The following is a 25,727-nucleotide window of genomic DNA, read 5'->3' on the forward strand; positions in this document are numbered from 1 at the left end:
TAATAAATGAATAAAAAAGGCGCGAGTTGGACAGTTATGGGGATGATGGTAGAGGTTGCAAAAAAATAGAAATCTATATTTTGCGGAATAAATGGCAATACATACCATTATGAGAGTCAGGAAATTTTTATTAAATTAGTCAGGAAAAATCAGTATAAATGAATCTTTAAATTCAATGGGAATCCTGCTGAAGTTCAAGATTTATTAAATTATTTGATTGGATTGTTTTAGAATTTTATTGTTACCTCAGTTTTTGATATTTTTAACACTTTACCGATCTAACTTTAAATTATGTACGACGGGTGTGAAATATAATTACAGTTGCTCATAACTCACAAATGAAATAATAGTCAAATAAAACAAATATGGCAAAAAATTACATTTTATTTATTACTACACTTTTATGTTGATGGTGAACAAGTTTTCTCATTTTGTTACTGAGAAATGCTGGGGGTCTTTCCTTGATCCACGACTCATTGTATCCTTAAGATCTTCATATAGGGTGAATAAGTACCCTTAATATCGCTCTTTAATTGCAGAAAGAAGTGAAAATCCTAGGGCATCAAATCTGGTGAGTATGGAACATGTGTAATAAGTTCAAATATTAACTTCACAAGAGATGTGACCGTCAACTGATCTTGCCCCAAGTATTCACCTCTCTGTTTACCTGCAGGACCAGACCCCAGTTGAGCGTGAGAACGATCGTCCGCCCTCAGATATTGTCATGAAATTCCTTCCCTGGTCCGGTAACTCTTCTCACGGAACATCTGTTTAGGTGTACCAGCGAGCAGTATTACAAAGGACGATTGTTAAACGGATCTGCTACATTTACTAAAAGGATTTCTTTCAGTTCCCTTTCTGGATTCCTCCTATTATTATATTTTCTACTATTTTTTCTTAATTGGCAGGATTCCGTTACTCAGATCCGTTATACCGGTCTTCTTACACTATTGTATTAAAACGGACATTTTTTTTTTATTAAAGTTATCTGAAAACTCAACTTATAACTTCATTGTTTTACTAAAACGGTTAATGCTTCTTATTGCCAATAATTAAAGGTGTATTTACTGATTTTATGGTTAACATTTGTATATTCTTTAAATGTAATACTTAAAATTTTTTGTTTGTTTTTGTATATGTTTCTTTATTAAATTTAATTTCTTCAGTAATCTGAATGATTAGTTCTATGTAAAAATATTAAAAATAAAACTAATTCCAATAATTCTTAGGCAAGATTACTTTTCCTTATTTTTCATTAAAAAAAGTTTATAATAAAATCGATGGAATGTTGACATTAGAATTTTATATATTTGTTTATTCAGGTATCGATTATAAAAATTTCTGTGTAAATAAAAAAAAATAAATAATACACGAAATGAGAGTAAATAAATTTTTTTACACTAAATAGTTTTTTATGTCTAACTGAAATAATCACGCAAACACACCATGCTGTTAAAAACTCCTAACCGTGTTTGTATGATTAAACTCTTAATTATCTTGGGTAAGAAATTAATTAATAAATTTATTTATCGGGTTAACCAATCAATTATACAAACTTATAAAATACACAACGATTCACTTAGAATTCTCTAAGTTTCCTCAGGTGACAATACATATTCATACAAAATTCTCTTACATACTAAGAAATTAACCGGTCTACCCATCCTAGAAAACAATATTCTTTCCCCATCCCTGATGTAATAGATTCCCTACTCATACCAGACTTTTCTTATCTTAGATAATTATCTCTTTATATAACCTAAGAAATTAAATAATTGGTTAACCAGGAAATTAATAAAGGTAATATTTTAAAGTAAAATATGTTTTTTTATTGTATTTAATTCAATCCAATCAAAAGGAAAATAACTTAAATAAATTACATTTAAGTTAATATTCATATATATATTTTTTTTTTCACTGTTCTCAGATTACCTATAAACCAGTTTAATCTATACCTGTATAATCTAGAATTAACTCTGCTTATTTATAGAAAGTATACCTAGTAAAAAGTGACATCATAAAATAGGTAAATTTCTCTTGCGGAATTGCAGATAACGCATTGTTTCAATAATATTAATCTTTTATTTTAAATTACTTGAGACGATCTTTCTTACGGTTGTGACATGTAAAGCACGTGGGGTACCGGTCAAAGTCGATGACTTCAAAGTAACAAATGAATTTATCAAGGTTACATACAATAATATTACTTAGGGGAATTACAAGTTAAATATCTGTAAATTGAGTCACACCAGGAAGTTACGTATCATGTTGCACATTAAGTATCCATTAGTAGGAGATTTCTCATTGTTTTTAATTCAGGTTCTTAAATAATATTTACTACTTTTAACAGTCGACTAAAAAGAATAAGAATTCTCAATTCAATTTGAATTCTTATTTTTACTTTCCCGTCTAGATAGCGCTATAGCTCTACATAGGAAGGTATTGCAATCGGTACAATTCGGGTATATGCGATTTTCATAGGATCTTTACAGTTTCGACGCCTGAGAAACCCAAAAACCCGGATGGAAATTTTCCGAATCTTCATGTTCGTATGTACATCTGAGTTTTCGATATTGGCCTCTAAATTACCTATCTCCAGAACCGCTGGACCAGATTTGCTTTTATATTTGATCAGATTACTTCTATATATGGAGCATTATTACCATTACATTTTCAACTTAAAAGGTCAAGGGGGTGAGGCTGTAGAGCAAGGTCACCCTCAGTATCTCCAGATTTCGCCTAATTAAGGTCATATTTTAAGGCACATTTGTTAACAGTTACAAAATAATAATATTTGCAAAAAGAGTTTTGCAAAATTGCACCCCACCCCAAAAATGACGTCACAGGTAAGCGATAGAATTAAATAAATGAATAATATTTAAATTGTAAAAGTGTAACTCGGTCCAGCCTGGTCTTGAACTCGATCGCCCGGTTGACTCGGTACCTGGTGCGTTAAGCCTCGCGGCTATACCGGTCTTTCTTTTTCCTGTTTAGCCTCCGGAAATTATCGTTCAGATAATATCAGAGGATGATATGTATGAGTAAATGAAGTGCAGTCTTATACGGTCTCAGTTCTACCGTTCCTGAGATGTGTGGTTAATTAAAACCCAACCACCAAAGAACACCGGTATCCACGATCTAGTATTGAAATCCGTGTAAAAATAACTGACTTTACTAGGACTTGAACGCTGGAACTCTCGACTTCCAAATCAGCTGATTTTGCGAAGACGCGTTCACCACTAGATCAACCTGGTGGGTTTAGCTACTCCGGTCTATCTACCCTAAAGCGAAATTTGTTCTAACATTAGTTTAGTTAGTGCCGACCGTCGCCGCTAGTACCGCCACACCCGCGCGAATTAAATACGTTTTGCGTACTTTTTTTGTTTCCCCTACTTTTTTTGTTTCTTGACTTACGTTGCAATTAGTGTATACTGAATATTTATTTAATTCTGTTGAGCTATTTTACCTAATTTACATTTGTAGCTGTTAACTGATACGGGTTTCTATATTAACTGCATTTGACAAAGACTGTGATCTTATTCTTTCTAATATGTGTTAGTTTGATATGCTGTAAGTGTATCAATAACAGTGGATTTTCTGATTTTAAAGTGTATTTATGGATTACTTTGGATATATTAAGATCTATATTACTTTGGATATATTTGAACTTCGGAGATTACTATGAACTTGGGGAATTCATTAGTTGAATTGTATGAGTTTTGCTTAAGAATGTGATATTACAACATTGTGGTGCTGATGTAAACTTAATCTCTTTTAAATGGACTGGTTTTGATAATTACTTTTTATGAGTAGAGGCAACTACCTCTACAATGTATGAGAGGAACTCTGTGTCCTTTGTAATTTTTTCCAGATTAAGTGTAGGATTTTTGAATGAAAAATTACATTGTCTACATAGATTATTTGAAGATATTTTCCATTTTTTCATCATCTTCATTGCTTAAAATTAGATTATTAGAGATTAATGAGGAGCATTCAGATATCAAATATTTTCAAACAGAAATTTAGGAAAACTAATTAGTAAATTTCAGTATAAAAATAATGCATACCTGCTTATTCCAAGGTGTCTTTAGCTCACTCTAAATTGTTTTTCTACATTTATTCACATTTCTTTTTATCAAAGATCCAGATTACTTTCTTTTAGAAGTGTTGTTTTCACATGGGGAACATTTATAGGCTTATTTAATTAAAATAAAATAACTAAAAATTTCAAATCTGATAAACATAAAAAAACATAATCATAAAAAATGCACTAAATATATATATCTGTTAAATTTTTCATTAAATTTAAAATTTTGCAAGTCAGCTTTAAACAAGGAGTTAGTAGTAAGTTTTTATGATTATTTATTTTTAATTTAGTGTGAGCTTATCAAAAGAAGAAATAAAAAAAAAAATTGAAATAGGAATAGTTTTATTGTTTTTGTGCACAGTACAACTTCTGCATAAAAGTTTTATTTTATCATTTATTTCGAATTATAGCCCTTATTTTTTATTGCTATTTTACCTTTTAGTAATCTCACCACAACTGAGCCAGTTTTTTTAAAGCTTTCCTTTTTGAATATGTAATATATTATTATACTTTTCAACATAAACATATAATGGTTGTAAACTGCTAAAAATCCAGTACAAAAAAAAAATATATATATATTTTTTCTTTTTGTATAAAATGATGCATTATTTACATATATGTGAATTAAAATATTGGTTCACTGATCTCCATGGACAAGTTGTAGCATCTCAGTCTTTCATTCAGAAGGTCCTAGGTTTGAATCCCCTGGTCAGGCGTGGTATTTTTCATACACTAAAAAATGTCTATTCCATACTCTCACGTACAAAGTTTGAGGTTTAGTGGTGAATTATTTTTTTTTACAATATTTTTAACCACGTAAATTAGATGAAAAAAAGATTAAACAGCAGTTATAGTATTTTAAATTGACTAATATCAGTAGTTTTTTTTTTAATATTAACCTTTTGAACTATCAGTATGATAATAATATATAATTATAAATGTATAAAATAACAGTAGTTATGTTACAAATATTTGAGTACTAGTTCTAATTTAATTATTGTAATTCAGGTTTGCTTTATTACTAGTTATTATTTGATTATATTTTACTTAATATTCGTTTTAATTTTCTGAATTAAATATTATCTAATTTAATAAAGTGGGTGATTTTTATTTAAAAAAATATTAAACAATATGACAAACAAAATAAATTTTAAACAATTACGATTACATTCTGTTTTATATAATAAAAATGTAATTAATAGGAGTGTATTATTTAAAAGTCTTGGCATTAATAGAACATTTTCTAATTGTATGAAATTTTATAGTAGATCGAAACTTGATGAATTGATACCAAAATCTGAAGGATTTCCATCTAGACATATTGGACCAAGAGAACAAGATCAGACTTCTATGCTTGATTCATTAGGTTTTAGAGTAAGTTGATTATTTTCTTGTATTGTTATATTGTATATATTGTATTGTATTGTATATATTGTTATATTGTATATTACATAAAAATTTAATCTTCTTATATGTAACTCATAATTTAAATTTTCTTATATGAAACTCATAATTTAAATCTTATTTTATCTAACAGAAGAAAACAGTTTTCAAATTTCTCCTCATACGTAACATTCACTGTAGTTTCTAATTTTTCTTTTTATAATTTCTCTATTGTTAGTATTAATTGTCATAATATAGTATACAATAAATATATTTAAGAATTTATTTCTAATAACAGTATTTGTATTTTGATGCTGGAAAATTTCTTCTTTTGTGTTTAAGCTCTCCTAATATATTCCAGGCTGCTTTTGATATTTTATTTGTTATCCAACCTTACATCTGAAAAAAAGATTGTGTTCCCCTATCTTAATATTTGATTTCTCATTGTTTTAGTTACTTTTAATGATAGTTTAATAAAACTTATTTTTCATTTGACTTTCTCTAATGATTTCGAGTCATTCATTTCTTTTAACTCATTCTAAACTTTAGATAAAGTGACTTAGTACAGTGAATTTTTAGTCTCTGTCTATTGATAAGATTTAAGGGTCTGTCTCCAAGAAAAATTCTTTTAATGGTTCTTCCATATAAAAATTAAAAAGTAAATAAAATAGGGTTCATTTATGACTCATTCCTTACTTTACCTTTTCTACTTTTATTATAATTATTGGATTCTTATACAACTTATATAACTGTTTATATTTCATATTTTAATCCCATCATTCTTGAACATTTTATTTCATTTTAAATAATTTTTTTTAAGATTATAAATGTCACATTCAGATTTATACAAGCTAACCTTCTAAAATTAATCGGTAGACTAAATTTGCATTTTGTTCCCGTGCTTTTCCAGAAACCAATTCGGGTTCATCTTTCTTTTGTTCTAATCTTCTATAAATTAAAAAGTTTACTGCAGAGATATTAAACTTACATTCAGATTGTTTACCTGTTTCTGCTTACTTTGGTATCTTAAAAAATAGATCATTTGTTAAAATCTGAGAGAACTTTTCAAATCTAATAAATTGCACTTTTTATACTTTTTGCTTACACACTTATTACGTATAAAAACAATTTGTTTGGTTTGTTGGAAAGATTAATATTTTGTTAGAAATTAATAAAAGTTATTTTTAAAATACTGAAAATATTTCTTCCAAAGGTCCTTTCAGAGCAAAATAGTAGCATCATCTTCACTGGAGATACTGCTGATGTTTATAATGTTGCTCATTTAAAAACTCAGGATACTTCTTAAGTTCATAGTTAAGTCTAAAGAAGTATGAGTACCAGTGCACATTCATATTTATCACATGACTTTGCAGCTTTTATAAGATCTGGTTGATTTTTCCCATAATTATAACATTCAACACAGGTTTTGTTGAAGTAATACAGACAAATTAGTAAGTTTTAAACTGTTTCACTGAAAGGCCGTTGGCTCATTAGTCCACTGAGATGACATCACTGAAAAAATTCTCTCCACATTTGCATGTGAGCTGGTATTAAAAATAAGTATTGGAACATTTTCAACAAGTGAGAATACTGATGCTTATCCATACTCTCAAAGCACCTAATCTACTTTTCACTTGAGTTTAAATTCTCCCATTTAGGCTCTCCTTCGTCGTGCTGTTTGTCCATTAAAACTGTAACCGTGCTCTTTAGGCAAAGAAACTGATCATAAACCTCACTTTTTGGGAAAGAAATGTTTTTGAGGTAAAATATGTCTGATTTTTTTCTATTTGATTCCAATTAGGGATTGGCTTTAGCATTATCCAGTTAAAGGTGGATAAGTGCTGAAGGGACTCACTCCACTTATCCAATTAACCATAAGCTGTCTGGAAAAATTCCTTACATTCCCCATTAAACATCTTATCACTTTCTTTCTCTTTAACAATTATTTGCTTAATTTTAAACGCAATAAAGAGAGATTCTTTTTGTTCTTTAAGAGCCTTCAAAGTTTTGTCGAGAATTGATTTAACCTCAATAATTGAATATTTGAAGATTCAATTGTTTTTATTTTTTTTTTATGAAATAAAGACAGCTGCTTGTAGAGAAATCACATATAAGCCTCACTTAGTGTGGTTGAGAAAAAGTCCATGCGTATTTTAGGGGATTTTTCCTGATTGAGGAACTACATCTTCAAAGCTTCCTGTAAACTTAAAATTCATTCAACTGCAGGCGTAAGAGATACCCATCTTGTTCTTGAGTGGTAAAGCAACTGTTTGTAAGTTATATCAACAAACTCACAGAAACTTCAGTTCTGCTTGTGTAGAGAAGTAGTTGAACAGTTTGACAGCTACTGTGTCAAAATCCATTGCAAGGACATCAGCTGCACAAGAAACTGTATTGTGCAATGTGTGTGCAGGGCACCCAATCCCCTCTATGTCTTTCCGCAAATTACCTTGCAGTTTGTGGAAAATGTTGTTTACCCCTTTGTGGTTCGCACCTCCAAAATTAGCCTTTGTGTTATCACCACAAAATGACGAATATTTATCTAAAGGGAGGTTTACTTCAGCTAGGCTTGCTTGTTAAGCAGTAGATGGTTATGGTATCTGAACTGTTATCTTTCAGTGATGAAACCTTTATTATTTTACTGGTAATATAATCATCTTCTTTAAAATATTGAACAACAACAGGAAATATTTTTCTGCTTTATGGTCACTAGCATCAGTTGAAACTTCATAATATGGAATTTCTTCTAATTCTGAAACCCAAGTACTAACTGAATGTGAAGAAAGCATGTAACTGATAAATGAGTAGCTTTAGTGCGTGCTGTTTATTGTTTTACTGCAACCTTAGAGTCGGGATAAATATTCGGATTTAACTTATTTGAATAATCAACTGATTTAAAAGAGCGATGCTATTTTACAACATGGTACCTGCTGTAAGATCAGCAGTAGCTATGATTATTTCTTCTTTCGAATCCTTTTTCACAAAAAAATTCGCCAATCATAGAAGAATTCACACCGTACATGCTATTTTTATGTTTGTTTTTAAATGGTTTAACAGATCAGCTCTAATGCCGTGACTTACTGAGATGAACTTGTTGCAGAAAGAACAATATGCTTCTTCTTCATTCTTCTCCTTTTTAATAAAAGTTCACCTTAGAATATTGTTCTCTGAAATGACATTTTCATTTTGGCATTGTACATGCAAACGCTACACTAACATGCAGCAACTTAAATATGTGCACAATGAAATAGCCTAAACTCCAAAATAACAGTAATGACACAGACTGTCTGTGAGCAGTGAAGTGACTAACCTTGATTTGGCTTTTGTTTTGGTTTGACATCTGCTGTCTGCAGGCAGGCGCGCAGGTCAGAAGTTGTCAACCCTCAACGCATAAAATTTCGCTAAATTAGAGTGAAATTTGTCTTCCGAAAAATAATGTTTATATTATTTACCAAACCGGGATAATTTAATATCCTGAAAATCCTTCTCGGGACACCAGGACGTTGAGGATAAAACAAGTGACAGTCTCAAAAAATCAGGACGTACAGCAACTCTATTCATGCAGGATGGAGCCAGACCACTCACAGCTAATGTTGGTTTAGACTTTTTGCATGAAACTTTTAACGCAAATGTCATTTCAAACCGATTTCGTAATCGTTTTGTGTGCAAATAGAACTGCCCCCGAACAGTCCTGATTTGAATCCGTGTGATTATTTTCTTTGGGGATTAAAGAAGGAAAAAAATTTTCCTAAACATCCTTGTACAGTGATGGAACTGTGGGTCCCGATCATCGAGGCGTGCAATGAGATAACTGAGGATATTTGTCGTCGAGTTACTAACAATGTAGGAGTTCATGTTGATGGATTTGCTAGATGTGATGGTGGTCATATTGAACATATGATAAGCAGCAGAACATAATCTCCAGGTATATACTAAACACATTGTATTTTACTTTTCTGTATCGCGATTCAAATAAATATTTTTTAACGAAACCAAATGTTAGATAATTTCGTGCACCACTCTGTATACATACTCGTATATATTAAAAATAACGGCAAAATATTAAAAAAAAAATAGATTAACAAAAATTATTAGGTAATGACTGCAAATAGAGTTTCTCAGTATTAAAGTCATATTCTTAATGTCTGTCTATTTTGTCTGTATAGTAATATATGGCTAAAATACGACTGTTTCATTAACTGATAAACATTTTATCCAAATTCATCCTTGCAAAAAGTTGAATTAAATTAACTTAAAATCACATATTTGGTCATTTCTTTTATCTTTTTATTTATGTTAGGGCTTTTATTGTATGTACTACTTTTCAATAGCATACTAATATAATGGTGTTCATTACTTTGCTAATGATGTTTTCTTGATCATGTTGTTGCATTCTCCTGGTGGTTTTCTGTAAATTCCTAACTGAAGTTTCTTTTCAATTTTTTTTTGATGTTCATATCCAAAATTATTTTCTATTTCCTTTGTGTGTACTAAATTTTTATGACAGATATTGAGTCTATATCAGTCTGAATTAATTTAGTTTGTAATTTAAACTTTATGAATAAATTGCACTATGAAATAGAATATATTGATTTGTGGTTTATTATTTTTTAGCCATTGGATGAATTAAGCAGTAAGGCGGTTCCTGATAATATAAATCTGAGAAGACCATTACATTTGGATGAGCCTTTAGGCAATACATTTTTAATGGCTTTATGTATTTTTTAAGAATTTTATTTAAATCCTTTTGACAACACAAATGTTTTCAGCAAAAGTGCTGCTGTCATTGTTGCACTATGATTTCAATTAAAATTATTAGTGGTAATTTTTTTTTAAAACCACGTAAATAAGATGTCATCACACACACACACACACACACACACACACACACACACACACACACACACACACACACACACACACACACACACACATACATGCATACATTCATACATTCAATCATACATATATATAATAATGTTATTTTTAAACAAATAACATTAATTTAGTTGACAAACAGATCTGGTTCAAAGATAATTTGGATGACAACTTATTTTCATATCATTTTCATGACATATATATATATATATATATATATATATATATATATATATATAAAAGAGATATTCCAATTAACATTTTATTGTAAATGTATCTGTTTCATTTTTAGTTAATCATAAAATGATATGAAAATTCTTTATTGGGCTTTATGTTTTAGAGACCTATCAAAATATAATAAGCATTAGTATTGCAATTAGTCAAAATTTTGGGGATCTAACTTCTTTAATTTCTGATTGTTTTGAGTTAAAAAAAAAGGGTAAAATTCTGTAGGTGTGTATTTGTTTGGGTGTTGGCATTTATCTACCATAATGTGTCTAACATACATTCATGAAATTTCATATGATAACCTGCATATATGTAATATCGATGATGTTAAATTTTAATGAAAATTGAACAAGGTGGTGGAGCTAAGAAAGTTTTGTAACCGTACTTTCAATTAAAAAGAATTGTAAAACAAAATATAAAAGCACAAACAAACAAAAGCAAATAAAAATTTCACCAACACCGATCAGGACTTTTAACATAAATGTGCAGAGCTGATTTAGTGTAAAAGATTTCAAGCCATCAGTTACTGCTATTACTTTGCTTTGTGATCTTGCTACTACTATAGATATTATTAAAATATTTTAAAGTTATAAAATTGTGAAAATCTTGCAGTTTATTTGAATTTTATCCCATCATATTTTTGTTTGTTTTTTGATGAATCAAATATTTTTTATACTTCTGTTGATGCAACACATAATGTCTCTGGAACTCAAAACTTGTTCCACAAGTGCAATCTGTGAATTGAGATATACAGAATGTTGAGGGGATATCTTGAGATATGGCAGGTTGCAGTTCATATCTGAATAATGTCTTAAATTTTGTGACATAAATGAAATGCCTCACTAAAATCCTACATCCTCCCAGGATAAGTAGGGTATCCTGAGAATGTCTTAAAATTCAAGTAAATATAGAAAATCCCTGAAAATTTTTAAATTTATCTTTTTAATTTATCAATAATAAAATTAATATTATTAAATTTAAGTTTACAGAATCGCTTTGATTCTTTGAACTCCCATTCTCACAGAATTTATGTAGCATAATTTAATTATAGGGAACAGAACTGGTTAACGGGCTATCAATGTTATTATATTGTTATAAGCGACTATCCTTGAATATGTTGTCATCTAACAAACAGAATAACATAAATTTTACCCTTGATCGTGTAAATTTGAGGTGACCATTACTATTTTCTACCCAGCACATTAAATCGAAAATTCCTAATCCAAATTGAAAACAGTTTGTTGGTCTTTTCTTATAGTTAAGGACTCTTTGTAATACTTGAATAACTCCCAAATAAAAGTTCATAATGCTTAAACAGTTAGTTTAATTCTTTTCTTTGTAGAGAGGGGCAATTCCTGCAATACCCTGATTGCAGTATCAGGATATTGGAAAGTTTTGTAGATTACTTCTTGATTGACACTTAGTACTGATGAACTAATTCTTGTTTTAAATGTGTGATTTATTTTATCTATTTGTATATCTTATGTATTGTGGCATTTGCAATGTGAAATATATATTACGCGATGAATTGAAATAATTATTTATAAAGTATTGTAAAAGAATAATTAATAAAGTGCAACTTTCAAATATATAAAATACTTGTTAGAAAACAACTGACCTTGAAATGGTTCTGACCAATCAGCAGAGATGGATTGGATGCATATAGGTGGTTTATATCTTAAAAATTAATTATATTGAATCAGATTAATTCGATTTAGGGAGGTGCACAAAGAACATTTATTGTGGATGGATATAAAGTGCTTTGTACTTAACTTTATGGGATTAATTTAAAAATTATTATTCATATTTAAATTTACAGGTGAATATGAACTTATAAAAAAAATTAGAAAAATTGCAGAACTTAACCAAGTATGGCGGTCATATATTGGTATGGGATACCATAATTGTTGCGTCCCGCATACTATAATGAGAAATATTTTTGAAAATCCAGGCTGGTAAGTCAATTTATCTCTGTATTAAATGTTCATGGTTTTCTTATTTTTTTAATCAGTACTTGTTATTTTTCTTTTATTACAAACCTATATAATGCAGCATTATAGTAGAAATCTTTTTTCAAAGTATAGAACAAAAATAACTTCTTACCACAAATATGGCCGTAAAATAATTTCCTGAAACATATAAGTCAATGATCCCTAAGATAACACGAAGCATTGTGAATTACTATTAAAATACTTTAAGAAAATGCCACAAATTAAACTTTAAAGATAATAAAAAATAATTTTGACCTTACCTAACAAAAGAATAAACAAAAACATACTTTCAGAATACACCAAGAACAATAGATAATTAACATGCTGATCCACAACATCTTAAGTAATCAGCCTCATAAACTATCTGCTTAAGTATAATCTACTCATGTCCCCTAAAGAGCACATAAGGACTCTTCACTACAGAATGTCTAACACCTAGATTCACATTCTGTGTAACAGCACACTCATCGATAGTCTTATACAAAATTAATAAAAATACTAAAAAAGGTAAGTGAAACAAAAGATACATCATATTAATATATATAAAACATAAAGAATCGGAGAAAATAGCTTATAAATTAAAAAAATCTGGATGCAGTGTGGCTTTTCAAACATTGATCAGACAAAATAAACAATTTTACACAGAAAAGAAACAACCTGGAATATTTCACTATTCTGTAGTATGTAAACTGAATTGTTCAAACCACACAATTTTCTACATCAGTCAAACAGGGTACAATTTCATTCTAAGATATAATGAATATTATAAAAGCTTTCCACATCAACGTAGAACCAATATTTGCCAGTAATCTTGTCGACACAATAAGCATGTCGACCGACATTAATAATAAACTTGATATTCTTAATTTTCAGAAAAGAATTGCTTATTAACATACTCAAACGTTATGAAATAGAAGAAAATTTCATTCATAACTGCATTGCTGGGACTTGAAGATTAAAATGTTTTATTTTAAATAATGAAAAAGACAAACAAATGTTTTAAGACTGAGAGGTGTTGCTATCATCAACCATATCACATATAAAAATGTAATAATTTTAAGAAGTGAAATAAACAAAGGTCAGGGATAGGGGCAATTACTTTTATACCGAGATTTTGAATACTAGATTTTGGATATCGGTACTCTTTGGGATTCTTCTCAGAAATGGTTGATCTGAGATTGTACAAGACTACATTTCATTTACACTCATACATATCATCCTCATTCATCTTCTGAAGTAATACCTTGTGGTGATTCCGGAGACTAAACAGAAAAGAAAAAAGGGATAAGGGCGGGCAATAATGATCATATGAGGAAGCGGTTATAATGTTACCAGTTGTAAATAATTACAACCATTGAACTCAGTAAGTCAGGTAAACAAAAAAAGAAGAGACTTAAGAAGCAAGAAATTCATCTCCTGAAACCAGAGTTAATGGAAAAAGATGAAGAAGAAACATTGATAAAATCCAGTTTCTCTTCTTCATCTCAGTCTGTATACAAGAAAGGTGACTGCCTCAGGATTTCTTTGCAACTCACTTAAAGAGAGTGTGTTATCCCCTTCATAAACTAAGGCCCCGTCAGGTGCATCCCTGCTAGACCAAAAGATACTGCCAAGGCCTTCAGAGAACAGAGGAAGAAAGGATGCAAAAATTTAGCAATTCTCCCAAGGATAACCGTAGTCAAAATTTTCAAACTTACACAATCTAATAAGATCAGAACGCAATACAAAATTCCATCCAGTTTATCTACTGGTTGTAACGAACCAACATCTACTTGTTGTAACGAATACCATGATTCAATTTCCAGAAAATGTCATTATTTGTATATATATATATATATATATATATTTCACTTTCTTGTGGACACGATAACTGCCATAATCTTGTGCCAGTCACTTTCAAATTGACACAAAGTATAATGACCCAAAATTTTGGTCGAGTTCCTAAATGGGTAAAATCAAACCATGGGGGGAAGCTTTTTCAAAAAAACAAAATATCTCTGTAACTTTCTTATTAAGTAAAATATCAAATTAATTTAAAGTTCCTACTATTCTTTGGATAAGGGCCTAAACCTTATCTAAGTAAAGTTTTTTGATATCACCAACCATTGGCCCAGGGGGTGGGAAGAATGGAGTTTTGAAGACAAAAAAAAATCATACCTCCCTTAGTAGATACAGTATCAAATCGGTTGAAAGTGGTCTTCAGTCCTCTAAACATTACTTAAAATATTTGTCTGAACAATGACCAACCCTTATGACAAGGGATGACCAAAATTTTGCTGGAATTGTAAGATGACGAGGGGGGCTTGTCATATGCTAAACATGTGAAACCTTTTTCACGTGCAACCATTGTCATATTGAGTAAATTTGTAGTTTTTCTTAACTTTAAGGTGGAAATCGTTTTTATCTCTTACTTAGCACCGGTGAAATATACCTCCGCCTTTCAGCATGTCGAAAGGAATTTTTTATAACCGACTCAGCGTAATCTTGAGAGATTTTTGATATGTTTATTTCAGTTGTTAATAGTTATGAAGTACGTATAACTTATTTATTTTTTCCTATCGATATAAATTTGATAGAATACAGAAAAAAATTAGTTTTTATTTAAAAGTGATCTAATCGCATTGCTACAAGCCTTTTAGCAATATGTTTAATCTGCTCAGAAGACCAGTTTTCTCATTATGTAATTAAGATGTAAAAGCTGTAAAAATATACCTTTCAAATAGTGTTGGTGGTTTTCAGTAAGGTTTATAAATACAGATGGTTAATGGCTAAATGCAGATGGTGGGAATAAGTTAATAATGAGTTAATGAAGAAGTTGATGAATGACATATCATGAACTGGTTTGAACCGTCAAGAGTATTTACATTATAAATGGTTAAATGTGTTTGTCTCCTACCATAGCAGTTCATAATATTAATAATAATAATAATCAAATTTTATATCAATTTTGCCATAATATTGATCATCTTAAAATATATTTTTTGATATATTGTTTATATAACTTTTTAAATAAAAAGTTTATCCTATAAAAGTTTTGTTTTATTTTGAGTTAATATTCCTTAAAATGACTTTTTATCTGTGTTTTTTAGGTTGGTATTTCACTTGATGAAATTGTATCGCATGATGATGTAAGCGATTTGCTTTGGATCTTTGGATGTGAAACATCGTTAGAAGAGGTATAGTATATATTTTTAAACTACATAAACAATATTTGAATTCATTTACTATTATTTTGAAAAAGTGTAAATTTTAATGTAATTTCATAAACATTTTAGTACATTTTATGAATATTTTTTAATGCATTAATCTATAATTCTTATGTTCACACTGAAATTGTTAATGAGTTAACACTTTCAGCCGTACATCTTGCTCTAGTAATATGTTAAAGTAAATATGAATGACAAATTTAGTTCTAAAACTGTGTCAGTGACCATATTTCTTTCTTTCCAGCCAGGAGGGCTGGCTTTACCATTAGTTTGGCTTGTTGTGCAATCCCTTCATAGGAAACAAGAGTCCTTGACTAATTCTTCAGGCAAGGTCTTACTGATACCAATCTGTAGGTGGTAGCATAGTACATAGATGGAACCAGGGCAGCTGACCGTAATACTTACCTAAGTTCCTAAGTAAGAAGGATAAGGATAACAAAAGGGTAGGGAACAGGCAAGGAACAATCAATCGATTGGTCCTGATTTGGTTAGTTTACTGTCTTCTCAGGAATGATAGTTTCTTTTTTTACTATTATAATAAAAATCTTGCAGTAGGGGGCTGCATATGTTGAGAATTTTAAGTGAAGGGGATTTACACAAAATCAGATAGCAAATACGATTGTCATTTTGTGTACGATGTGTGTGCATACGTTAGTACTGTTTAAGATATAAATAAATATTGTTACAAGAAATGTCAAGCAATTTACCTCTTTGTTTCCTTGCTCTACCTTCAATTAATGCTTTTTCCTTCTAGTATACTCTGATCATCCTCTCTATTCCGTACTCTACCCATTAAATAATAATCTATTCAAAAGCATTCAAAATCGTGTTTTATGAAACATAAATAATGTTCAGACATTGTATAGATAATGTTATGTTTTACTTGTTAAATCTTTGTAGGGTTGTATTTTTAAATAGGTGTTCCAATTTTTTGTTTCTTTTATATAGAAAGAGAGATTGTAAGATTTGTAGATTGTTACCTAACCCAAAATTTAGTTATTTAACACCTATCTAAATAATTTTTTTCATGACTGAAACTAGGAATTGTAATAAATATTTAAAAATTTTTCAGTATTTGGAACCTTCTAAAAAGAATCCATTCCTCACCAAAGCACTATTTCCTCTTCATGCCTGGACCACAAAAAAATGTAAGATTTTATTTATTTTTATTTGTTAACAGGAAAATAAACTGATTATTGATATAACTTATGTCTGAAATTTTTTCAAATCACCAGAAAAATTATATACAATTAACCTAATTCTTGTAGGGATTAGAATCTTATAATTTTTAAGAAAACCTTTTTTTAGAAAATTTCTTTTATTATTCATTAGTGTTATTTTAGAAAAATAAGGGGACATTCATTATGAAAGTACATTTTTAAAATTTTAATATGCTCTAAAGAAATTAGAATAGGAAATTTTAAAAAACTTGATTTTTTAACATAAAAGGTTGAAATATTCAAAATTAATAAAATATGCAAATTACTTTAATTAGGTTTCTTAAAAATGTAGTGAAATCCATAGAAGAAATTGGTTACAAAAAAGTAAAAACTGATTGTTGTAATTTTAAACATTATATAATAAGAACATATAATAAACAAGAACTTACTGATCCCTGTCTTTAACCAAATGTGATACACTCCTATTTTGTGGAGCCACATGATCTGACAAATATGTGCTATTAAGTAAACATCAAAATCCTTTTGTAACATATTTTTTATTTAATTGTAGGAATTGTTTATATTAAATAGCGTGTAAATAAAACTATACAAAGTATTCTAAAAAGTTAAAAATATCTTTGAAAATAATTTATTAGGTGTAACAGAGAAGAATCTTTAAAACACAAAGTCTGGTTATATTAAACATATAACCATAAACAAGAAGTAAGATAAACAGTTTCATTTCTAATTATCAAATAAAATTATAAACTAGGTGAAATTAATAAAAAAAAAATTTAATTGCAGTTAAATAAACTATTTTAAAATTCATCTCGTAAATATTACATAATGTTATGAATGATTTGAATAGTATAGTGTACTGCCTAGAAAATCAGGTATATAAAGGAACATATTTACCAACAATATAGGCTATAAGAAAAACTAAAGATTTCTTTCTATAAAGGTTCAGTGTAATTAAAGAAACACATCTGTAACTGAGTAGAGCTGCCCTGGAATTACACCAATCATTCATATTAAACAACATTTTTCTAATTTCCATTTGTTTTTTTTTTTTTACAAAGATATAGTTATTATGCCATACTCTATGTGCTTAGTAAAGGATGTTTTTTTATCTTGTATGTAAAAAGAATTTTCCTTTTATTTCTTGATACCTGAAGTTTTTTCTGAATATCAGATCAATTTGGTAAAATGCCTCGTTCTTTAAGACAAGTCAGATCAAAGATTAGATACATGCTAAATACAATAAACAGTTTCAATTTGAAACCAAACTCTTTGTATATGGCGCGTGTGTGTGTGTGTGTGTGTTTTGGTGAAATCTGTTCAAAAAGTATCATACCTATCTTTTTCTTGAAAATTACTTGAATGTGATCAGTAAAGTTTGGTAAAAGTGCAGGACTATGTTCCACGTGTATTTTTTGTAATTGCATAGAGGATGTCATTTGTTATTCAGCAGCTATTGCATGCATGAGTTTTGCAGGGCTTGTTGCAATTTTATTTTGTGCATAATGATGATATACACTAAACATTATTATATCAAGTTCTGCCAAAAGCTTAGTGAAACACAAAGAAAAACGATTAAGAAGATTAAGGAGACTTTTGGGAGTGAAGCTACAGGGGTAATAAATATTACAGAATGGAATAATAATTTTCAAAATAGTGACACTTCAGTTGAGAGTGAACAACACACCAATAGGATATTAACAAGCCGAACTCCAAATATCATTAACAATATATGCAATTTGACATGGAAAATCATCTGCTGACTAAGAAATTACAAAGGACATTGGGATTAGTGATGAGTTCACCTGATTTTAAAGGATGAATTGAGCTTGTAGACACAGACCATGAAATTTGTGCCAAAGTTGCTTTACTTGAGCAGAAAAAGATTTGTTTTGATGTTGCATAGTAGTATACCAATGTGATCCTAAATCTCTTAAGACCATGTTGTCGATGAATCTTGGGTATATGGATATAACCCAGAAACAAAAGCTCAGTTGACAGTTATCAGGATTTCCATGCACACTGGAAAACCTGGAATTTGAAAAATCTTTAAGTTCTGGAAATTTCTTGGAATTTGAGCTTATTTGTCATAAAATATTTATTACTGATGTAGAAATTTTGCAAAATTTTACTTATTTTTCCATACTATTATTTTAACCAAGTTCATTTTTTAATAGAATATATTCTGAAAATAAGGGAGGTTGAAAGATATCTAATTTTATTATTTCTATCATTAGTTTTATTATCTTTGTCAATCAAAAAAAAAAAATTATGACAAATAAAAAAAGTATGAGTTTCATAAAATACCTTGAAATTTTTATCTATATCTCCACATACAACAAACAATTTTTCCACATTCACTAAATGTGTTTCACTGACTTTATTAAATTTAAGTTTCACTGACTCTACTAAATTGAAGTTGTAGAAAAAAATTGATGATCAATATCATTGATGCTTTTTTTATGCTTAACAGATGTTGTGTAGGATTTTGAGTGTAATTTTTTAGCTGTTACTGATCTTTTTAATGCCTAAATAAATCACCATCATTTCCAAGGCCAAAGAAAGCAAGACAAGTGAAAATGAAGCTGACTGTTTTTTTTTTAATTTCCTCAGAGTTGTGCAACCCAAGTATGCCCCAGAATTCTAAACTATCAAGAAACAGAACTCTCTAAAGGATCTCCATTACCTTTGTCATGCAGTTTGGTGCAAGAGATTGGATCTATGGAAATTACATAAATGTCAGTTGCATCATAACACACACGCCTATTTGTCACATGTAATCCAGAACTTCAAATACAGAAAGTATTTATTCTGTATAGTCAAATACAGAAATCCTCAGTTCACTAGAACCTAAGACATTTTTTTGAAATCACTACTCGCCAGATATGGCTCCTTGTAATTTCTGGTAACTTCAAATGCTTCTGAAAGTGTTCTGATGTCACAGCTGGGAGATATAATGATGAATGTGATAGCACAACTTGTAGAAATATCAAAAGAGATGTACAAAAAATATTTTCAGTATTATGATAAGAGGCTATTTTGTAGGAAACAAAGATTTATAGCCACTTGGTCAATGGTCAGACAGATTTTGAACAAACCTTGTATTTATGTTTTATTTTATAAAGTTTAGTAATAATTATTAATTTTCTGTTTTTAGATTGCTGAAAACAGTGATATATTAAGCAACAGTATTTTGAAGACAGAATTCAAAAGAATGTCACAGTTTATGACTCATCCTATTTTTAACACTTATCATTCTGAAACAAGAATTGTAAGATATATGAAGTCACTAGAAAACAAAGATATTTCTTTAGTTCATTCTATGATTCCACTGGTTTGTATTTTCTGATTTGTTTAAATAAACTTAGAATAGTTAAAAAATTGTTCTATGCAGTTAGGCTCTAGGAAGTGGTTTTTTCATTTTTTCCAGGAATAAAAATATTAACCCACCGGCTTGGTCTAGTGGTGAACGCGTATTCCCAAATCGGCTGATTTGTAAGTCGAGAGTTCGAGCAAACTCGAGAGCCCTAGTAAAGTCTAGAGTCCTAGTAATGTCAGTTATTTTTACACGGATTTGAATAATAGATTGTGGATACCAGTGTTCTTTGGTGGTTGGTTTCAATTAACCACTCAACTCAGGAATAGTTGAACTGAGATTGTACAGGACTACACTTCATTTACCCTCATACATATCATCCTCATTCATCCTCTGAAGTATTATCTGAAAGGTAATTACCGGAAGCTAAACAGGAAAAGAAAGGAATAAAAATTTAAAAAAGTGAACAGAATTAAAATAAAGTTTAGTGCTGTCTCTAACATTATTTTTATCCTCTGTTCAAGATTTTATCTATGTTGGGTCATCTGAAATACTTCTAATTTTTGTCCTGCACTATCTTTCACCTGCTGCTGCACATTTGCAGTGTTCTTTTTTGCAAGTTCTTACATCTTCCACTGCTATCATAAACCATCTTATTGCTCTAACTGTACTTCTCATTGCTTACAGTCTCATTTTTACTCCATCCTTTTTCTCTTCTCTACTATACTTCTCTTAAACTGATTTGGCAACCTCTGCATTACTTTTCTTTTCATTATTCAATATCAATTACTTTTATTATATTTCATTCTAGCCCTGCTAAATGAACTGTTAGGTTTTCACAATATTTTGTATTTCCTCTAGATTATCATAATTGATTTGGCTGTTATTTTCTGCTTTTCCTAGCATTGTTATTCTACCTGTTCGTATTTGGCAAATATCAAAGTATCGCCATTCTCAAAACTACTTTTAGCAATCACTTAATGCCAAAAGTAGTTTTTAAAATGGAGGTACTCCATAACGCATCGACTACAAATGTTAGAGTGACAGTGCTAGAAAGGGCAAAAAACAATATTCAAATTGACCTGTCAGCTTCCTTTTACCTTGTATTTTCTCCGCATAAAAGGACTAATTCTAGCTGAGATTTGTCACCAATAAATTAGTGATTACAGTACGGTAAAGATATTACGAGTAGACAAAGCATGGAAGATCAGTTCATTTAAAGAAAGAACAATGGATGTTAATGATGAACAAAATTCACTGATGAGCTAATAAAGACAATTTCAGTGATAGACATTCAGTAATTAATCGGTATACTTCTTGAGCAGGGCTTGGTAGAATTAAGAACTGTTCTTTATTAGATCTCGACTAAAATTGTAGGCTATTAGAAATATTATGTAGAGTGTACCCAAAAATTTTGCTGACATTTATCTACAAGTTTTTTGTTTTTGTTTTTTTTTTGCTACGGAAAACAAAGAAAGCTTTCTAAACTTTACAGTAATAGCAGATGAAACAAAGACTATTTTACCTATAAATAAACTATTTAAACATCTTGGCAATTTGACGCTTCCTGGCAATTTTTAAACAAATATATTAGGGAATTTGATAAATGTTACAGCTTACAATGAACTAAATAATTTTGATGTATGATTAAAAACATGTAGTAAGGAATTTTGGTTTAAGGTTAGCCTCCAATTTCATACTCTTATTTACTATACAAAGTTGTTGGAGACCATCAAGTGAGAAATTTTAGACAATTCCTCTAATAGATGTAATCTTATACAAATAACTGTATGTATATACGTGACATAATCTTAGTGGCAAGGTGCAAAAATGAGATATCCAGTCTAAAAAATACTAGGAAGATTAACAGTATATTATGAAAAACAAATCACTTAGATTCAAATCCTGGGAACACCTCATTTTGACCTATATTTTTGTAACAGAGAACACGTCTTAATATAAGTAGATAAATGACATTCAAACACCAAAGTATACGGGTGTTATGATGGACTTGACCCTATTTGTTATGCATCATTGTCTAAGTTCAAGGTAAATTAGTAGAAAAAATTGAATTATTTGTTAAATTAACAGAGGGGAAGTATAATCAGAAGTCCTTTGCTTGATGACCTTAGTGCTTTGTTTTGCAGCAGGTGGTTATCCAACATCCAAACAGCAAGTGTCTGCATATATCATGCGTTTGTTTGGTACTGAATAAATACATTTGAATAGTTAGTAGGTGCTTGAGATTGATACAAATTCAGAAAAAATTATTTTTTGGTCAGGGTAGCACTTCTATACTTCAATTACCAATTACAGAATTACTAGCAAAGAATAAGATGAGAGATTTAAGACTTGCATTCTACAATCATTTCATTTCTACCTCTCCTTGTTGGCCTAAGAGTGATTTTTTTCTTTGAATGAATATCATTCATCAGATCAATGAGGCTCATGGTTCTGAAAAGCTTATCGTATTGAGGCTCTCATGTTGTTATATGGAGAAACTGTTCTGTAGGGTTTGAACTGATGGTTGTAGGGTTATGAATGGATAATGGTACCTTTTATAAAACTCTTCTTTTTTACCTATTACTATTCCTTGGGCAGTAGTGGGCTCCAAGAGAAAATCAGAGTGAATTCCTCCCTGTATTTCTTCTGCCATCTTTGTGTGGATAATTCTGACCGACATCTTTGACATCAAAGCTGTTGGTCTGTAGCATAGTTATCATGATGCCAAGTTCTCTCGGGCATGCTTTACTGTGCTGCAAGAACTGGACACTTGAAAACCATGTGTTCTGCGATATCCTCTCTTCTGCAATAATTACACTTGGCTGAGGGATTCAATGCTTATGTAAACAAGTATGCTTTAAAGTAACTGACCGATCAGGAACTGAGTTAAATAGTACCCCCAGTTTTCCATGCTTTGTGGTCCAGCCATCTCCGTAGATCCAGTATTAGTCTCTATGTCTATCTTTTTTTCTTTTTTATTTGCTTCCAGGACTATCGTTAGATATTGATGTCCAGCTATCTTTTTTGTCAACTTATCCTATACCATAAACAATGTCTGGACAGCATTAATTAACTAAGAGCAGACAATTCTGAATGCAGAAACAATATGGTAGAGTGTGATTAAATCTTAAAAGGATGCTGAAGAAGATTACTGTACTACCTGAATGAACAAATGAAAGACTTCTTTGACTGAAGCATAGGTCTGATAGAATAATTTCAAATCCTGACAGCAATTTTCCATGCTCTGCTGGAATAGTTCCATGTCACATTATTCAGAGATAAGAAATGGTTTTCAGTATGGATGGGATGGAAAAGTAATTTTGTTGAGTGTATATTTGAACTTGATTTAATAAAATTGTTAAATAGTAGTAATATGCTACTCTCCTCCTAGGAAAAGTCTTTGATCTCCAGAGGGATTATGGGTGGAATGGGCATCTGTTGTACTTTCCTAAGCTTTTGGGTACCAATTTTTTAGTGTTTTATTTTCTTTTTATCTCTTCCTGGGTAAATTCCTATTTATTATCACTCCTTTTTATCATTGATCTTTCCATGTTCTGTGAGTTTAGGACAGGTCCACTTAAGTCTAATATAAAAAAGGTACAGTTCTAAAATTACTCCCCTTCATGTGATTCATGGATTTAACAAAGATGTCGACTTGTGTTTTAAATGCATGATTTATGTTAATAAAATCATTTTTTAATCTTTTATACAGGGTTCATGCACAATGAAACTGAATAGTACTACTGAAATGATGCCTTGCAGTTTTAAGGAATTTACTGATTTACATCCATTTGTACCAAAAGAACAAGCTCAAGGTTATCAGCTTATGTTTACTGAATTAGAAAAGGATCTTTGTGAAATAACTGGCTATGATAAAATATCCTTTCAACCTAACAGGTAAAATTTCTGTGTATAAATTAAGATTAAGACCAGTTTTCTCAGATTAGAATGCCTTGAATGTTCAATATGCAAATCATTGTTTTTAGTCTTTTATTTTAATTTCAAATTAATTAATTTGTTAATTAATTCATATGTATTTTTCCTCTATACTTACTCTTATGTATTCATATAGATTATTACATTAAAAAATTAATAAATTTAATAATTTAATCTAATAGACCTAATAAATAAAATCTATTTTACTAAAATAAAGCAAATCTAAAAACATAATTACTGAAGTGTTTAAAACTAAAAAAAATCTGACAACACAGGTTTCTGATACACGACTTACACTTACAGTAAAATTTAAAATATTTATTATTTTATTTAAATATAATATTTTTTTCATTTATTTAATTCAATGATTCTAACTAAAGTGCGCACGCAAAACGTATTTAATTTGCGCGGGTGTGACGATACTAGCGGCGACGGTCGACACTAACTAAACTAATGTTATTTCACAACTTACATAGAGCAAATTTTGCTTGTACTGTCGGCAGACTGGTGTAGCCAAAAGGCTTAACACACCGGTTGTACGAACAGATGAAGTTCGGTGCTGATTTTAAATAATTAAAGTCATAAGTTGATGTTATTGTCAAATTCCATATTATATTTGAAAATACTTATGTATGAATAAATTAAATGTTTAATATACTTGAAATATTAAATGAATTATTTATATATTATTAAATGTTTATTGTAATTGAATTATGAACTGGAACTGCTATTTAATGCAATTATACAAGAATAATGCGATTGCCATTTGTAGGCGCCTGGAACTGAACAAGAGTGAAGACTGAAGAATGAATAATGACCACAAGAATGACGATGGACTTGCTTAAATAATGTTGCTGGATCCACTGCTTTGTCAGGAGTCGAGTGCATTCGAAAGGAGCCGAGTGATGTATAAGGAACTACTGAATTGTCAGCAGCCAAGTGCGTATGAAAGAAGCCGAGTGCTCTGTAAATATTCGAATGAATCTGACCGAAGCCGAAGATATTTAAATTTAAAAGTCCTATTAAATACATTAAAGCTCCAACATTTAAACGATAATAACAAAATATGAATTTGTAAAGAATATTTAAAAATTAAAGTAACCTAAGTCTGAATACAAGGTACCGAGTCAACCGGGCGATCAAGTTCCGAGACCCGGCCAGATGAAGTTACTTTTTTACACTTAAATATTATTCATTTATTTAATTCTACCACTCACCTGTGACATCACAACATTGCAGACGACTACAATAGTGATGCTGCAAAAAATTTTTTTTTCAAATATTATTTTTAATTGTTAACAAATGTGTTAGAAAAATATGACCTTAATTAGGTGAAGTCTCGAGGTACTGAGGATGATCTTGTTCTGCAGCATCACCTCTTGACCATTTAAGTTGAAATTTTGACCAAGTTTTGGTCAAAATCGGTCCAGTAGTACTGGAGATATAATGGTGATTTGGTGATTTAGAGGCCAACACCAAACACACAAAAATTAACGTCTGAAAAATTTCTATCTGGTTTTT

The 25,727-nt window shown here is 30.0% G+C and overlaps 1 protein-coding gene across 4 annotated transcripts in view; it reads left to right on the forward strand.

Annotated features, from left to right (window-relative positions):
• LOC142323044 (glycine dehydrogenase (decarboxylating), mitochondrial-like) overlaps positions 1-25,727 on the forward strand; it is a 43,435-nt gene that overhangs the window by 1,458 nt on the left and 16,250 nt on the right. Inside the window, exons 1-6 of one of the 4 annotated variants that reach the window (XM_075362138.1) lie at positions 5,369-5,461; positions 12,396-12,531; positions 15,657-15,743; positions 16,846-16,921; positions 20,109-20,285; positions 23,983-24,167. In XM_075362138.1, the coding sequence (XP_075218253.1) occupies positions 16,901-16,921; positions 20,109-20,285; positions 23,983-24,167 (383 nt within the window). In that variant the 5' untranslated portion in view covers positions 5,369-5,461; positions 12,396-12,531; positions 15,657-15,743; positions 16,846-16,900. Of the gene's footprint in view, positions 1-5,203; positions 5,462-12,395; positions 12,532-15,656; positions 15,744-16,845; positions 16,922-20,108; positions 20,286-23,982; positions 24,168-25,727 lie in introns of those variants that run through there. The other 3 variants (XM_075362140.1, XM_075362137.1, XM_075362136.1) reach the window with 3 other exon arrangements.

The sequence above is a fragment of the Lycorma delicatula genome, chromosome 4, assembly GCF_047948215.1.
Source record: "Lycorma delicatula isolate Av1 chromosome 4, ASM4794821v1, whole genome shotgun sequence".
NCBI lineage: Eukaryota > Metazoa > Arthropoda > Insecta > Hemiptera > Fulgoridae > Lycorma > Lycorma delicatula.